The following is an 18,570-nucleotide window of genomic DNA, read 5'->3' as shown; positions in this document are numbered from 1 at the left end:
AACTCTAGGTGTGCCTGGGATTGCCCTGGCCCAGGTGTAGGACCTTGCACTTCACATTGTCTGAAAGGTCAAGCTGTTCTATGTGTAAATACCAAAAGTTATTCAAATACTGTGTGCTTGCTGGATGTGGTCATCTGCATGTAGGTACACCAGGTGAAGGTGTTCCTTCCACTGGCCTCTCTTCACTGCTCATGGCCTGGCTGCACATGACTGCTGCTGCCAGCCTTGAAGGGCCCCTCTTCAGGCTCCCCATTACATTCAGGAAAAGGTGACTGCTTTACCTGAAGGTGATGGGATTCCACTTGGCTAAATTTGCTTTGATGTATGAGGGAGGCTTATGTTACAATAGACCTGTTAATAATCCTGTTACAATAGACCTTGTCTCTGGGAAGCTGGGGAGTGGTAACAAGCACCTGGGTTATAATGGAGGAGAAAGAAATAAATCTCATTTGCCTGGCACTCTGCAAAGTGAAATGCTCCATTTACATCTTAGGAAACTGTTTATACAGTAGATATCCTAATTTTTAGTGATGTTTAGCAGTCATATGGCAGTGGAATACCTGTTTTTTCTTCATGTTTGGTTTTAGGTAAACTGTGAAAAGATCGTATGTGAAGCTGTATTTCAAACAGTTGACTGAACTGAAGAAAAATGTGTGAGCTTTCCTTGTTTGTCAGGTTCCTAATACAGGCATCTTCTGGGATGATTCATTTTAAAGCTCCCGTAGAGCACATATGGCTCTAAATATAGTTAGTATGTGACCTGTAATATATTGATATGGTTCGCTAACTAGGGATATAGAAAGTGGTGGTCAAAGTCTCCGAGGCTTTAGAAAATTGTTTGGTTTATTATGCCAATTTTAGTTTCTTAAGAGGACTGATGTAGCGGTCGCTGTGAAACTTAACTGCCTATTAAATCACCTGCAAGATGCAGTTAAGTGTTTTTTTTCAGTAGCATAAACCTGCAAATATTAAAAGAATTTGCCTGCTACAGAAGCCCAGGTAGTAGGGAGATGACCTCAGCAGATGCTTCATATTTTCAGTTCCGTTCATTACTCTAATGTTTGATTTTGCTTGAGTTTCTGGTGGGAAAATAGTGTGATCTTTACAGTGTCAGCTGTTGTTCCTGCTTCATCATTTAGCATGTGTAGATTGCAACAGTAATCTAGAAATTACTTTACTGAGTGTCCTGGGTTCAGCAATAGCAGTCATTTTTCTCCTTCTTAGTAGCTGGTGCAGTGCTGTGATTCTGACTTTCAGCCTGGGAACAACACTGATAACATCAATGTTTTTAGCTGTTGCTCAGTGTTTACTATGACCATGGACTTCTTCTGAGTCTCATGGTCTGCCAGGGAGTAGAGGAAGTTGGGAGGAAGCAGAGACATGGCACCTGACCCAAACTAACCAAAGGGGTATTCTATACCACAGCATATCATGCTCACTATATAAACTGGGGGCAGTTACCTCGAAGGGCTAGATCACTGCTTGGTCAGGCTGGGTATCGGTGGGCGGGTGGTGAGCGGTTGTATTTTTTTCCCTTGTTATTCCCTTATAATTTCTGTTATTGCTGGTAATAGTAGTGGTTTGTGTTATACCTTAGTTGCTGGGCTCAACCCATGAAAGTTATATTCTTTTGATTCTCCTCTCCATCCTTCCGGGAGCTGGGGGAGGAAGAAGGTGGGGAGTGAGTGAGAGGCTGTGTGGTTCTGAGTTACTGGCTGGGCTTAAACAGCAATATTATGCTTGTGTGAGTCTAATGTTAAAATGTAAGGTTAATTTGGGAAGCTGTTGGATTCCCCATCTTGTAGTGTGTCCATTTTGCTTTTCAAACAAACAAATAAATAAATAGCTAGCTAGCTAGCAGTTGGGAGGTGATAGAGGAAGGGTTGGGCTCTCTGTCCCTAAGTTACATTTTTTTTCAACCACTTCAGCACCAAGTAGGTTGCAGATGGGAGAGGGAAGAGCTTTGTTTAGTTCATTGAAACTTCTGAAGGATCAGACTTCCCTGCCATGATTTTTTTTTTTTTTGCGACAAAACCAGTACCATTTTTTTTTTTGTTAGCAAAACACCTTGGGAAGCTTCAAACTAGAGATATTTGCTCTTTTGTGCAGCAGTAGTTTTTTCTGTCAGGAGTGGAGCCATTGATTCTTTGAAGAAAGCTAAAATACCTCAGGTTCCTTCTTCACATTCTTCCCCAAAGACAGTTACAAATCTGGATTCTACAATATTTCTCCTTGTTACCTTTGAATTTTTGAAGAGATTTAAAATAGTAGGGGCAACTGAACATTGTCCTACAGGAATTATTCGTCCAAAAAGAAGTCAGATGTAAAAGGCTAATTTAATGCTAAAAGGGTGTGTTGCAAATATCTCATCCAAGTGTGGATGTAAAATCAATAAACTCTTAAATCAGAAATGGTTCATCTTAAAACATAGAGTTTGAATGTCAAAAATCATCACCGAATCTTTTTTAACCACTGGAGCAGAAGCTATGGGTAACACCCTGAGAAAATTAGAACATGCATGCCTGCATAATTTCTCCTGTGAAATGAAGAGTGAAGAAGAGCCAGAGGAAAGTGGAAGTATAGCACAGTTCCAGAATTACAAAAGCAGGAAGTTTTTCAATTAAAACTGAGTGTTCTGGTTAGTATAATACTGCATGGTGGCATGCAAAGGCAACACGTCACTGCTAGCCTGTGAGTAAGCAAAAGCAGTCAGAATTATCTTTGGCTGACTGCTGCATGTAGCAGGACTGCACTCTGCTGCTCAGGTGCTTGGGGCAGGCAGGGAAAGTCCGTGGCATGGATCCTGGGACAGAGGAGTGAAACTTGTAGCATGTCCAGTTACATTTCATAAAGCAGTGTGCCTCCAAGTTTCACTGTTTGTTCTAGTTCTGGGTTTGCAGCAATAGTGAGTTGTGCTGCTTTATGTGTCCAGTAGATGAAGTGTATGAACAAATGTATGTGCTGTCCACATATCTGTATACTGTTCATGTATGACAGAGGTAACATTTTGTTCATGCCTTATTATTTTTTAATTGATTGCCAGAGGTGCAGTAAGATACATACTCCACAATAAAAATGTCTTGGGTATATATACACTCATTTGAGAAGACTGAGTTGCACATCTAGGGCCCATGAGTTGTGCTACAAAATAAAGTAAGGTGTGATCCAACTAAGAAAGAAATACTAAGTGTTGTGTTCCGTAGTGCTTGCATCTGCACAAAGGCTGGGGCTTTTCACCTGAATGGCTCAAGCCTAGCAGACTTGGCTTCCTTGTGCTAGTCAGTGATGTTATGGTGGGAAGTTCTCATGGTTACAGCTTTTGCAGTCATAATTTATTTTGTAATGAGGCATCACTATCTCTGTCAGGTAAACATAACACAGTATAATCCACTAACTAGTGGTCTCTATATAATCCTGTTCTGTCTGTGAAATTCTGATGGAATCATCCAGGCTTGAAAACAGGGTGTAGTGCAGGTAGTACTTTGTTTTAAAACATACTCAGATAAAGTGAAAGAGACTGTTTTATTTTTCTTTTCCCCATGTGTCAAGATATCCTGAAGTGCAGAATAAAGACCCACTTGTACAGCTATTTACTATAATAAAACCAGTAAACTAATGCTCTTACATATTGCAGAGAACTATCTTCATGCATCCTATGTAGGTCTTGGGTCTTGGATCTTGGTATGCTTCAATGTGACTGTAAAGCAAAATTAAGTATTTCTCCATAATGAAATCAGGTTTATTACAGTGTAATTCCCTTCTAAAATCAAGTCTCCTTTTAAGGACTTTTATCTAAAATAACTAATGAGTGTAATGGTATTAAATAATAAAATACTGTTCAGATACCAAAAATAGCTCCTCAGTCTCTTTGATCTGCATTTTGGCTAAAGATATAAAATTCCACTAGAGGCTTGCATTTCAGCTAAAGATATAAAATTCCACTAGAGGCTCTTATAAATGGACTCCATTAATCCAAACAAATTGTTTTAAAAAACAACTACTGTAATAGATGTTAAGACAGTGACTAACATTGAGTTTTAATTTTCAGTACAGCATGAATTAACTCCATATTAATTAAGAGTCCCACCTCCAAATCTTATTGTGCTGCTCTGGAATCTGCATATGGCTACTTCTGTTTGTCTTGGCTTTAATTAACTATTCTCTTATTTCATGGCAGCAGCCATTATCGGGCAGGGAGGTATGGTTCCAGGTGTAGTCTTCATGGTTTCTGCTGGCCATCTGCATGCTGTGGTCTGTGCAGCACAAGCAGTCCTTGGAGCGAATGAAATACAGATATGTCTCTAGTATTTCCAGCTGGTGCACTGATGGGAACTGTCTCTAGTAGTCTTTAAACCTTTCTTCTGTCACTGAAAAAGTGCAAAGTTCATTTTTTTCTATATCTGCATTGTTTAGTAACACTCAGTGCATGTGTAATGTAAGTTTCTGTGGTTTTCCGTGCTACTTAAGTTTTTATTTTCCCATAAGGCTTTTACATGGCTGAGATTAAGGAGGATCCCATTTCAAGAGATGCAGACATACATTATTTATGTTTATAAAAAGAAATGCATCTGGTTCTGACAACACGTCACTATTTTATGTGCTTCTGAAGAACGCACCAACTGAAAAAATTATCTCAATTAAGAGTGTCAGTGGAGTTAATAAAGAGAAGTGCCCCGAGAACTGCAGTGTCTGTATGGCTCAGCCCTTTGTGCACTTTGGGGACCTCATTTCTGATTGTCTTGTTCTTCCAAAGTTCTGTTATGGGGCAGGGGAACAATTAGCTCCAGTAAAACAGAAGCCCAGCAGCAGCTGGGCCTGCTCATGATGGGCAGTATGGATTTGTGCTGTGCCATACATGAATTTCTCACCAGGGTCAGTCCCTCGATGTTATCCCAGCACGTGCTGTTAAGTGCCCTCAGACAAGGTGGTGCCTCTCTGCATGGCATGCAGTGTATGTATGCACTCAATCTTACATTGCTAAAAACATTGCTTTGGGGTAAACCTTGTGCCTTGTGGATTTAACCAGTCTGTTCCAGCAAGGCCAGAGGAGCAGATACAGCAACAGGGCTTAATCAAATCCCCACAGTGTAGCCCATAAATAAAGAGTTTGCTATGTATGATAGGAAGCCAAGGACTTCCTGTAAGCCAGTTCACCAAATTACAGTTGAAAAATAATTCAAGTTTTCTTGAGTCTGATTATCAGGTTTTTGCCTGTTTTCCCTGTTGCTCCTGGTTTCCAATGCTAAATTAATGTTCAAGCTTGTGGAGATCATATTAGAAATTCAGTGTGTGTGATTTGCAGTGGGGATGGAGAGTGAACCTGGTTGTTGGAGTACTCAGCTTGTGCTTTGTCACATACTTCTGCATTCAGTTATTGCAAGGGGAGGATAGCTGTAAGAAGTTTTAAGTGCCAACATAAAGTGCTGTTCAAGTTGCTATTCAACATGTGAATAGCAGTGAAGAATAGAAGAACAGGAGATGGCTGAGAAACCAAAGGCAGAAGTGACAGTGTTCTTCTAAGGGGTTGCAGTGGTGATGTGGGATGTGCACATTAGCCCCAGGTTGTAAGTTTCCAAGGTAAAACAAGAAAGCAGCCCTAGGAGGAAGTGAGAAATTTACTAGCAATGTCAAAGTAAATGCTGAAAACAGCATTTACTGGTGTGAATATTGCAGCTGTGTTCAGTACATCCTTTTGGTACCTGAGGTGATGTGTGTGAACAGGGCATGGTGCCTGTGTGGCAGTAAGAGTGGAGGAGGAAGATGGCACCTTGCATTTTTGCAGATTGCCTGGGGGATGGATTTATGTTAGTTTTTAGTTTAAGTGTTTGTAAGGCTCCTTCTGTAAGCACCAGAGGAGGAGAAGCTTCTTCAAAGGTTGATTTAGCTGTCTAAATTGAGTATCTGTCTGGATTTCCCTTTGAAGGAACTGAACTCTCTGAGAGTTCTTCTCGTTGTGTTCACTATAGAGAGCTGTGGTGCTGGCCACGATGCTAGACTTTTATGACTGTTCCTCTAACTGTGTGTGGGGAAGATTCCAATAAATGCTCAGCACAAAGTAATGTAAATATTTTATTCCTCTGTCTCTGAAAAAAGCTTTCGTTGTTCGTAACGCTGCAGTATTGAAGAACATAACGCAGATGGGTTGAGTTCTGTCTCTACCCTGACACTGCTAAATACAACTTTCAGGTATTTTAATGTTTTGTTGACACCTATATTCTACTTCCAGTTAGTAACATTTGATTTATTGAAGTGTGTATGCAGTGGGGAAGTATTAGATTCCATATATCATCTAAGGGCTTGTTCTTAATAAATTGCTTTCTTCTGATGGTCCCTCAAAGCTTTAAGAGGAAATGCAGTTGTACTTGGTAACTAGAAACAATACATTTCTGAAAAACAACTGGCTACTACCGTAATGGTCATTGCAGGAAACAGATGAAATTAATTTAGCTACTCTGTGGCTGAAATTAAAGGGTTGTGTCTTTTTTTCTAAGTACATTGTTAGTCAAGATGATGTGTTTATGATATTATGTGAGCATAGAAATTTGTGGCACTGTATGAAGACATTTTTATTTCAGATCTAATCATAGGTAATCTAAACACAACTTAATGACTGACATCTAATATGGTAAATTGTAAAATATATGGGTCAACTGTCTGTCAATCACACTTCTGAGCCACCATTCCTGTGTGTGTAGTACTTATTTTCTTGTTGTGGGGAGAGAGTGGCTTTCTGGTTTATGTGTCTTTAAGGAGTGAAAGAATCAGTTTTCCAGCTCTAGTACTGACACAATTACTATCAACTTTTTGAATGCTTGGTACTGAACACAGACTGATGCCTGAAACTCTCTATGCCAAGGGCTGACTAGGAAGCGTTGGCTGAAAACCTCCTGTTTAAATAAAGCGTGTACTCGGCCTTTGCAGCTGCGTTCAGAGTTGAAGACTGAACCATTTTTGTATTGTGCTGGCAGTAAAATCAGTGTGACTTTCAATGTGAATTAAAGGCTCTTGGATTTAGATTTGCTTCCATGCTTTTAGCGAGTGCAGTGCAATATTAGCCTATGGCACAAGAAACTAACAGGAAATTAAACATTAGAAAGTGTTGTGAGCCTGTTGTTGGTTCTTTTTTTGTTGGTATTTTTTTTTTTCAATTGCATGGTGCTCTTGAGCTACCCCTTAGCTAGATAGGTAACTAGGAGCTTAAAAAGAGTGTTTGAGTGGAGTAGTTGCTGTTTCAGTCTCCTGTGGGTTTTTTCATGACTTTCTATTCTTTTGTTTTTTTCCTTTCTTAGTCTTCATGAAGAAATCATTGACTTCTATAAGTACATGTCTCCCAGACCTGAAGAAGAGAGAATGCGGATGGAAGTGGTGAACAGGATAGAGAACGTTATAAAAGAGCTGTGGCCTAATGCAGATGTGAGTGGGACACTGTTCTGGTTTTAAATAAGTGGTTTATGCCTGTTTACTTCATTAAGTGTTGAATAATGAAAATACTGTTTATTTTTCCATATTTAAAACAAAACAAACCGACAACCTAACAAAATGATGTCTGGTCAAATGAGAGAGATGATCTTTTTTCCTAGAATAATACAGGTCAACATTTTCTGTCACACATAGGAGCAAAGACAATCTAGATCTGCTGTAGTCAAAGAAAACTCGTAAGGTATGGCTACACTTAGTCTCATGAATATTTATTTACTAAAATTAATGGGAACATATGAGGCATTCATGCTTGTAAAGTATTGTGTTAAAAACATACATATCTTATGAAAGTCATCACTCTGCTAGTAGCAAGGCTTCTAGTCCAAAGACCTGTGATCTTGAATTATCTATTAAGCTGGAATGCCAGCCATGCCATGTTACATAGACCATGCTATATTTAATAGGCAGTTAAACTAAATTGACATCTTAACGAATTTAAAGGAACCATTTTTTTTTGTACAGGAAAAACAAGTTTGTGGATCTGTAGGTCTGTTGTATTTAGCTTTAAATCTGGAATGCCTCTTTCCACTGAAGATGGGGTTTTGTTAGTACTTCATCAGTTGAAACAAGTTTCTCCTGTTCAGAGCTATGAAAAGGTTGGATTAAAGAGAAGCCGGAGAAGTTGCTTTTACAACTCAGCGTGATTTTATGGGCACACAGTTGGATTTTTAGCATAATTGCATCTAGTTTTATTGTATCCCTCACTAACATGATGTTCATTTTCAGAATGCAGATGTATAGCTGTAGTCATCTATCTGTAGATAACAATAATGGAAAATAAGGACTTGTTAGCTGGAATAGCAAACCAAATTCAGACAGCAGAATCTTAGTATAAGAAATGCTCTTTGATCCTGCCCATGTTAAAGGCAGTGGTTTGACATGAGCAACTTAAACCCACAGTTCAGTTCAGATCTTCTTAGCCTGTTGTTTGGAACGTGTTTTTTAGAAATTGGCAGAATATGACAGAATAGGAATTCTTTCTGAACTGTATATACGTGGTGGATAATTTTGTGTGTAAAATACACTAACATTTTCAAGTTGATTCATGTTTAGTCAGCGTATTAGTGATGTATAGTATGGACATACATATATTAAGTACAACACATATCTGGTAATTTTTTTCATTGAGTAAAACAGTAACTTTTCCACAGAAGCTGTGTAAGAGACTTCAGCATATCTCACAGCTATTGTTAGATCTCCTCTAACCCAGTGAAACAGTGTTTAGACCCTAATCAAGAGCAGGAATAGTGGGCTGCCTGTTTGACAAGCACTAGTGTAGGAAACAGCTGGAGTAGAAAATAGTGCTTGCTCTGATACACCCTGCCGAAGTAACAGGAGATTTCATCATGATAGCTAATTGCTTCAGCCAGGAGAAGACTGATACTATTTCCTAGACGTGTCTGTGTGCTGCAGACTTAACTAGTGTAGTGGGGTGAATGAGTTTGCTACCAGGGGGTATTTCTTTGTTACCAGTAACACCTTGAATAGGGCACAAGAACTTAATGCTTCTAGAGATACTGTTTGTAGGACACACTTGATCTGTAAAAGCTAGGTCTTTTGTATTAAAATAATGAGCTTTTATATATATATATGACTTTAGGACTTGAGAAAATAGTCTTTCTTAAAACTAATGAAACGGATTTTTGTTGCTATAGTCCCTTGAAGAGGAGGAAGCAAATTACAAGCCCTGCCACAAGTGACAGCTGACTACTGGGGTTTAGCTGTAACATAACTGAGAGGAAGCATAACCCATGTAGCTGAAAACAGGTTCACTTTTCAATTACTGCAAATTAAAACTGCCATGACCCTCTTTTTTTTTTTTTTTTCTATTCCTGAAAATGATTGAGAGCAAGAACATGTCAGTTTTTCTCAAGTCAGTACCTGCTCTTCAGAGCCTAAATTCATTTTGTGTGCTACTGTTATGCTGAGGGAGAATTCTCCTCTTTTATGCTCTTCCATTTTCTGGAGGGTAGAAGAACTGAACAGTGACACAGCACACCAGGTGACAAGCTGGAAATTACTGTAGCATTATTTTCGTAATACTTTATAGGTCTGGTTGGAAGTTGAACTGCTGAACTCAACTGTGTTCAACTTTGACAGTGTTTTATTGTAATTTTTCAGTTGCTTGAGTTAATCACTAACATTTTGGAAATTGTGTTGGTTTAGCTACTTGTAAGATTTAAGTTTTGAGTACACGCTCTGAGAAGGTAAAATGTTATCTGGTCCAATGTCCTCACCTCTAACTGTAGTGTAAAGTGGTAAGTTAATGTTTAAACTGCTCATTTTGAGTCATAGATGCAATTAATCCAGCTAAAATAAACTCATAAGTTAAACATACACATTCAGTTTGTAATTTCTCACTAAACACATAGGTAAGACAGACTTTATGAAAATCAGATACCAAGGAAAATGAAAATCAGGCTTCAGGGATTTAAACATATAGACTATAGTGAGTGTGTGGTATGTGTCTGTGCACATACTTCTTTTTCCTGTTCCACTTGGGAAAAGGCTTAAAAAGCACATGGAGGGAGGGTAAAACTAGGTATCCTAAACTGCTACTTTATTTATAGAAGTTAGCAATCGTGTCATTTGCTCTCTTACTCGGGAATGTGCTTAGAAGGAAACATTCCTACTAAGTGAGAACTGTTCTTGGCATCAGCAAGTCTCTGACCATAAGAAAAGCTTTAATTATGCTGAAACGGAACAGTCCAAAATACTAAATGAAAACATTTTAAGACAAAAGTTTTTTGACCAGTTGAATATGAAAGTTTGACTACTGAACAAGGAAGTAGCTATACAGTGGAATTTAGGATATGTTTTTCATAATGTCCTCAGCTGCGTGTCTAAGTATTGTGTGGTGTCATAGATCTGAAAAGAGGTAATGTGGCGTACTTCACACTCCTCAGTTGTGAAAATATTATCCTTGGAAATGGAAGTAGAAAGATTAACTCTATTTATTTTGACAAACTTTGGAAAATTCTACGTAATGATGTAGAAGAAAGGGAAATCTAAATCGGATATGGATAGATTTTGTTTTGTCTTGATGGAGGGGCTTTGGTAGCAAGGACTTTCCAAGCTTATGTGGGTTTCCAAGCTCTGTTATTCATAGCGAGGACATATTTGGACACACGCTTGTAATTAAAGCTCCTTCAGGATCTTTGGAATTTAATATGAGTAAGTTTGAAGAAATGTAGGATAAATAGTAACAATAACATACAAGAGCAGGAGGAGTCCATTATAGTACTGTGAAGTCTTAAGTAATCTTATGAATGCAAATACATATCTCTGTCCATGTAGAATAAAACCGTAATTGGCAGTGTTGGCACACTACAAAACTAATTCTCAGGTCTCTCAAATCATGACAGTGTCCTGTATTTGGGATGCTTTAGATATGTATGTGGCTACAGAGCTCCAACAGTTTAAATACCAATTCTGTAAGTCAAAATCCTTTAATGGTTCTTTTCTGATTTCCTCACTCTTCCTCTCCCATCTTTCCAGATCTGTGGCAGTGAAGTGTGGGTGTGGGTTTCTTTTATGATAATACAGTGTTTCTTGTACTCTAAATTATTGTACAACAGCAGATGTTGTCTCATTCCTTTCCGTAAAGGTCATATATGTTGAATCAGTAAGTTTATGAATACTTTTGGGGTTGTTTATTTAGTAAAGGCTCTCTTTGCTGTTCAGCTGAGTGCACTATTTTGTTTAAAAATGTGAAAAGACATTAATTTTTTTCCAAACCTATCAGTGGTTGACTGTGGCAAAGCACTTTTCCACATATCCACAGATATTTTTGGTGGCCAAATAAATCCAGGTTTGACAAACCCAAACAGTTTTACAGGGGATGCTTTTACTATTATCCTGGATTTAAAGTAGTAATAATAGTCATTATTACTTTCTTAGCTCTGTGATGCCTTTATACTTTTGTCAAGATCTAGCACAATGTTGATGCTAATTCTATGGCATCTCTTGCAGTCTTTTCTAGTTTGAGAAGCTGAGAACTTTTAACATTCAAATTACTGCCAGCATGTGCTTTTTGTTGGGGATGAGTTGAGGGATTAAGAAGAGTTAAGCAATGTAAAATAATCAAGAGAAAGCACTCAAACTGCTTCCTAGTCTACTAGAGCACCAGAACATTTACTTGCAAAACATTATCTTTTCCCATTTCTCCCTTTTTCTTATCCTGGAGGGGAAAAACATAAGAAGTGGGTCACTTGACATACAAATATAGGTGACAGTCAAAATAGTTCATGAGACTCTTTAAAGCAGAATACAAAGGTCTGTACAGTGGCTCCAGGAAACACATTGGAAGACTGGTTGAAAATTAGACCAAATGTGGAGATATTTGCACTTTGAAGTCTCACCAGTACCCCTTTGAGACTTAGCACACGAGTCTGACCTCCGTTGCGAGGCTTGGCTAAGTTAATGAGAACATGGTTTCGGACAGTTTACAATAGGAACCTCCTTATTTAAACCTCCAGTTTTAGTAAAAATCCAACATAATAAATGAAATCTGGGGGATGTCAAACTCCCTGGAACATTTTTTGGTTGTTGTCTAAGCAAAAATAAAGAGAGTTGTGCTACTTGATCTGTGATTCAGAAAAACATGGATTGTGATATAATTTTTTTTAGTATGCAGAGCAATGGAAATATATTAAACTTAGAAAATGTATTTAAAAACTGAAGGGTACACTTTGAGATATAAAAGCAAAAAATAAATTGAACTGATATTGGGTTTTTTTAATGTTCTATCATTCTAAAGTGTTTTAAGTCTTTTGGGTTATGGAGTTTTGCTAAATTGTGTCATAGTGAAATATTTTATATTAAAAGAAGGTTTTGTAATGTCAAAGTTATTAATGTTTCATGGGTAATAACAAGGAAAATTAGTGATTTAAATACATTGAAGATGTGAACGCTTTAGCAGCAAAGAGTACTTCTGTTCAGAATGTGCCTGTTAGCAATACCAATATCTACCAATGGAGGGTAGCAATAACCGGCCTTTACAAGCAATTTAATAGAACTTGTTTGCCTTTTGAAGCCTGACAATTTGTTTTCATATATCCTGTTCTTGTGTTTCAGGTGCAGATATTTGGAAGTTTTAAAACTGGTTTATATTTACCTACAAGGTCAGTAATTTTTCAGTATAAATTCTGTACAAGAGAAAAGATAGCCTGTCAAACTTTTATCTGTAGTGACTTATCTCCCAATATCCATGTTACTTGTGTGTATACTTGTTATATTAAGAAAGTGTTAGGCTATTAGTACTTTGAAAAGTGTGTAGAAAAACTAAGAGTGTTAACTGTAATAGCTATGGCTATATGGGTTTTTCATGTTTTGGTGAAAGACCTATAGTGTAGTTTTTATTCTGTTATTCTATGTTATGTTTTGCCTAATATCCTTTTACTTAAGCTGATACTGGAGGTTTGGGCACAGGGTTGTTTTGCTGCTGGATCTCTGTGTTATTTTGCAGGCATATTTATACTCAAGGTGACAACTGAGCTGCTTTTTTGTCTCGGTATGCATCAGAGAAATGTCTCTTGTTGTTAACTCTTAGCATCAGTAGTGGGTTTAACACCAGTTTAGTTTAGAAGAGAAGCTTCCAGCAGCATTTCATGTTCTCCAGGCAGGTTTTGAACATAGTTTTCTGCAGCTGGCTGAGTGCTGCCTACCCTTGCAGCTAATCGGTATGCAGCTGAACTGCTGCTGACACTGCTTGTTGGCAAGAGGTATTTCATCTGCTGCAGATGTGGTTTCTTTGAGGTTGTTAAAGCAGTGTTGTCTGTGAATCAGCAGACCTGTGGAGTCTGTTGGGGGGAAAAAGTGTTATAATTTTTTTGGTGTTACCTGTTGCACAGTTTTCTGTGTGACTGAAGTGGCCTGCTTGTATAGCTGCAGGGTTATATGCTCTCCTCCTTTGTGTTCCCAAACAAGCGGGGGAAATCAAAGAAGTTGGGTAGCAAAATGAGGGAGCTGAAGATCTACAGTGGCCCTCACAGTCACCTTTTGGATCTGAGTTTAGGCATTGAATTAGGATGTCAGCTCCCTGCATAGTTAGGTGAGTATGTGTATGCACAGGAAGTATAGTGGGATGAAGACATCTCTTAAAGGAGCTGAGTTAATGAATGAAGTTAATTAGATGGTTTGATCTTACTTAACAGCTTGTTGCTTCCTGAAGTCGAAGTTGCCACATTTTCCTCTCTCCTTCACTGTTGCCTGTTCTTGGCACTACAGGCCAGCTGCCTGCCATGTGCTGGCTGGTGTTCTGATCACCCAGAAACCCAACTTTGAGATGCAAAGAAGCAGGAAATTACCCCAGAGTGTTTTTCTGGTTTCTTAGGGGTGGGGAATTGGTTTCTGGCCAGACTCATTAAGTTGATTTGCTGTGGACTAGACAAACACCAGACCTACAGCAAAGGAGGAGACTGGGCCATGCATCTGGGAGCAGAGGATGGGGAACAGGACTTTCCCTTTCAGTTACACGCTGTTAAATCAGCATTACTGATTGATACAGCCCAGAAGTGGTGCTCTACAACAAGTTAATGTTTTGCTTAGAATCACCCTGGAGAAGCTGACCCCTTTCTGCTGACAGTGTGGCCTGAAGAGACAAATCTTGGGCTTTGCAGCCCAGGTGGTTTATGTGTGTGTCTGTCCCCTCCCTTGGTAATCTGAAATGTTCTGTAGTTCTCCAGGTGTAAGAGTTCATCCCCTCCTCTTTCTTCAGAAAATTAAGAATAAATTATTTGGCTAAGATACATTTGATCACTTTATTCTAGTTATGTGTGGATGTCAGCTGTTCATCTTTTAAGTGTATTGGTCTTTGAATAAATCTATTTTCTTTCTATTTCAGTGATATTGATTTAGTTGTGTTTGGAAAGTGGGAGACATTACCTCTTTGGACGTTGGAAGAAGCTCTTAGAAAGCACAATGTAGCAGATGAAAACTCAGTAAAGGTTTTAGATAAAGCAACTGTAAGTTTGCGGGAAAAGGGTATTTCCTTGTTCTAAGCTAAATGTCTAATAAAATATCTTGGTTAAAAGAATTATTTTTTCATAAGCAGAAACTATTTTATATATAAATACAAGATAGAACCAATAGAGCCTTTTTACTTTGCACAGTTTTTATTACTCAAAAAAAACCAACTTGATAGTGCTCCAACAGAAGCATTTCTTCTGTTGGGGAAAATGTGATTTTTCATACTATACAACATACACTTGCTTTTAAGTGAGACCCTATTAGTCATTGTTGTGAATCAATGTGATTAAACTTGTGAATTTCTGGACTTAGTTTGTACATAATTAATTTTTCTTATTATAAGGAAGCAGACATAATACATTTTACATTGAAGTATAAGTACAGCCTTATGTGATAGTGTGCCTTGCACAGGATAGGATTAATTCCATTATAACTTCTTACCTTCTGCTAGTTCTAAGATGATAAATGTGTTGCGGTTAAAAGAGGTGTGTAATTGATGGCTATTATTAACAGAGAGGTAATTTGGAAACCACTCACATGGAGATGTGTCAAAGTGCTCTCAGTATCTTGTGCTTCTTGTCTGAAGATAATTTTGATGAGGAATCAATGACCCACAATTACACAGGAGTGTGTATTTTATTAAGAGTATCTATTACCATTTATCTTAATTTCTTAAGTGTTTGTCTCCCTCTGGTGTTTGTTTTTCCCTCTAGAACTGTGCTGCTGCACCAGGAACTGACTAAAACCAATACGAAATTAATCACTTTGAAGTGTTACATTCTGTTAAACAGGATAGTAAATTGAAAATAGCAATTATGAGTTAGAAAAGCAAAGTTGATGTAAACAGATTGGCAAAGAGAGCAACTTCATAAATAGACAGGAGTCCTGATTTCTCTCCACAACGTCATAAAATGTTTCAGTTTTACTGGTGCATATAAGTATGAATGAAACCAAATGTGTCTTGGAAATCTGTGTTGACTTAACCTGTTTTTCTTTTGCAGGTACCCATTATTAAACTGACAGATTCCTTCACTGAAGTAAAAGTTGATATAAGCTTTAATGTACAGAATGGGGTTAAAGCAGCCCAGCTCATCAAAGATTTTATCAAGGTTAGGCAACACTGTAATAGAATTGCAGAGCTGAATATTTGATAACTTGATTTTATGTTTTACTTTGACTGCATCCTGATTAGTGATACACTTTCACTGTTATTTTTGTGGTCTGCTGCTACTCTGTGATGTTCTTAGGTTTTAGATATTTTGCCCTGAAAGGCATGAAGATAGTAATGTATGAAATATTGAGAAGTTTTAATGGTACAGTGACTAAAGAAAACACACTAATACCTGTCTTAAACGTTCTGCTCTAACTGTGGTTCATTTAACTTAAAATTAGTAATAACCATGCATTGCTGAGAAAGGAGGAATAGTCTTGTTATGGAATTAATATTATTTCAGCATACAAATGCTGATAAAGTAGAATAAGTTAAATTTGGTAAGTCATTATTCAGGGAGTCACTAATACATGTATCACAGATACATTACAGTTATTTCTGCTTAGTATACACGGTCATTGTATAAGCATTAATGTGCTTTTTTATTTGAAGTTTTGAAGGATCATCACACTGTTTTACTTCCCTTCCGCTATTCAGTGTATAGTGACACTGTAGCAAATACAGAAGCAGTAGAAAGTCTCTCTTGGATTTTCATGTTCTGTGTAGGGGGATGAAGTGCAGTTCAGTCTTCCTTCAGTGTGTAGGTATTACTGTTCTACTACTAACTTTGGGTTTTTTAACCAAACTAATGACAGCAGGAGAATCGAAACTTTCAGTAGCTGAACATGTAAAACTCCTTCATAAAACTCTATGCATCTGGATAAAGCAGTTACTTCTCTTTCAGTCTTAAGGGCTAGCAACCATGTACATCTACTTTAATAATGTAATTGAGTAGCAAGATGTCTTCTAAATGGGGGGGGATTTTCAGTTGGTAATGAGTTGAATGTACAGCCTTCAACTTGTTAATCTTCAGTTCTTTTATGTATGATTAGAAGCAAGTATGAGAGTAGCTCAGTTTGCTTCTTACAGCATCTATTTCTTTAACATGTAGAAGGACACAGGAGAAAAACCTCTGTCCTTAGTTTCAGTAGAATAGTCCGAGTTCTTGTCTGCATAGTCTTACCTGTGTGCTCGTATGTAAGCCTTGCAGTGATGAGGCCTCTGGCACCCATGTTCAGAGTAAGAGGGTGGGGTGGGTCCACAGACCTTCCTTCTCTCAGTATCTCTGTGATGGACAGAATTTGATTGTGTTGGCCAACCTTTTACTGCAAAGTCAAGACTGATAGTTTTGTGCTATGTAGCTTCTTGTTGGGGAAAGAAGATTTCCAGGTTCTCTCTGTCTTAGGATACATGCCTGGAACTTGGTAGCTAACTTCAGTTTTTACATTCTGTGAGTTGTTGCATTGCCTTCTGGTGGACAGGCAATCTGTATTTGGTTTTCTGCCACAACACAGGGGCTGTATTTCTGTTACATTCTGCACATACATTTCTTCTTAGGTAAGTCCATAGGGCCCTGTCTGCGTGCCCAAAATATTCTATGTGCCTCTTCGTTTCAAGAGAGGAGGTAGCCTTCTCTTAAGAATCTGAAAGCATTTTTGTGTGCTTAACAAGAGAAATGTGTTAGTGTGTTCCTTTTGCCTGGGTTATTTGCAACTCATTAGAGATCCTTTGGCCTTGGGTCAGGGCATGGTAAGAGCAGGCTGTGCCCCTGAGGAGGGAGTGGGAGCTGTGAGTGGCAGCTGGGCAGAAATGGGGCAGGAGTGCAGCCCATGGTACCTGAGGAGCAGAGCAGGTCTGGTGACAGTACCTGGGGTCAGCTCAGAGGGTGGTCAGTGGCTGGTAGACAGTTTTCCAGTGAGGAGGTTGAGGCTAAGAACACTAGGTCAGTCATTAGGGTCAGGATCAGCATCAGTGCACAGCAGTATGGCTCAGGCAGACACCAGGGGAACAGCAGAGATGAAAAGCAGCTGGTGGAGGGATGAGTGAGGTGGAGGGATTCCCAAAGAGGCTTTCCACAGAGCTGTTTTCGCAGCAGCCCAAGCCAAGGCCATGCCATTGTGCCACACCAGAGCTGGCTTTGAGCATGTGTGACAGGTGGCCCACACATGGGCAGAGGTGGCACTCAGCTCTGGCACATACTGATAGTGGTGTTCTTGAGGATCTCTCTATTAAACACTTGCAGGGTATTTTCTTGGGTCTATTTTGTCCCACATTACTTTGAATTACCTAATGGAGGTGTCGTGCTCAGTATTACCTTTGGAAATGCTTATTTCTGTTAATCCATTTTATTTGGAAAGTTTGAGATGGCTGAAGCCTTAATTAAGGGTTTGCAGTTTCCTAAGAAAAATCCCATCTCTGAATATACAGGTATAGTCAACACCCCAGCTTGTGACTCTTTAAGTTCTTAATAGTTCAAAAACTGATCTTGGATCTTCAGTTACATAGGGCTCCTGATACTCTCTGTAAGACTTGTGCAGATTTGTTCTTTGAGAAATTCCCAATTTCCCTTTAATCTTTTGCAATCACAGATACCATGATCCACATCTCTTTCCTGAAAGTAAAGAACTTCTTAGCTCTGTGTTGCTAACAGGAGTGATATTATTGAGCTTCTTTTTCCCCTCCCTTGTGAGGGGGTGTTCAGAGTGCAGGCATAGCCCCAGCCTCCCCTGCTGCCCAAAAGGTCCATGTTCTCCGCATGTGCAGCGTATGCACATCTCTAAGGAAATCCATGCTGACAAACCTATTGAAGGACCAGGTACCCGAAGGTAAGTATTTGACTCCTCCAAAAGTGTTATCTGGGTGTAGTAATTTTGAAGAACTGTTTTGAATTCTGGGCTTCTGACGAATTTGCAGAACAGAAGTTCCTGCCCACTATGGGATATCAGCATGGTTGTGGCAGGAAGGTTTTGCTACAGACATAGATATCGCCACAGTTCTTCCTTTGCTTTCCTTTTCAATTCCATTTGAGAAAATCAAATATATTCATATAATCTTAACAAAATCATTCTGATTTTATGAGTAGTAGTAACTTTTTTTCTGTTGCTGATGTCTGCCACTGGCGTTAAAGAGGT

The 18,570-nt window shown here is 38.7% G+C and overlaps 1 protein-coding gene across 1 annotated transcript in view; it reads left to right on the top strand.

Moving 5' to 3' along the window:
• The window catches only part of TENT4B (terminal nucleotidyltransferase 4B), a 42,165-nt gene that overhangs the window by 14,202 nt on the left and 9,393 nt on the right, over positions 1-18,570 (top strand). The window contains exons 2-5 of the mRNA XM_034072973.1: positions 7,290-7,413; positions 12,556-12,602; positions 14,324-14,444; positions 15,450-15,557. Of these exons, the coding sequence (XP_033928864.1) occupies positions 7,290-7,413; positions 12,556-12,602; positions 14,324-14,444; positions 15,450-15,557 (400 nt within the window). The remainder of the gene's footprint in view (positions 1-7,289; positions 7,414-12,555; positions 12,603-14,323; positions 14,445-15,449; positions 15,558-18,570) is intronic.

This window comes from Melopsittacus undulatus, chromosome Z (genome assembly GCF_012275295.1).
Source record: "Melopsittacus undulatus isolate bMelUnd1 chromosome Z, bMelUnd1.mat.Z, whole genome shotgun sequence".
NCBI lineage: Eukaryota > Metazoa > Chordata > Aves > Psittaciformes > Psittaculidae > Melopsittacus > Melopsittacus undulatus.
The sequence above is the reverse complement of the archived record's forward strand: the minus strand, read 5'-3'. Positions and strand labels throughout refer to the sequence as shown.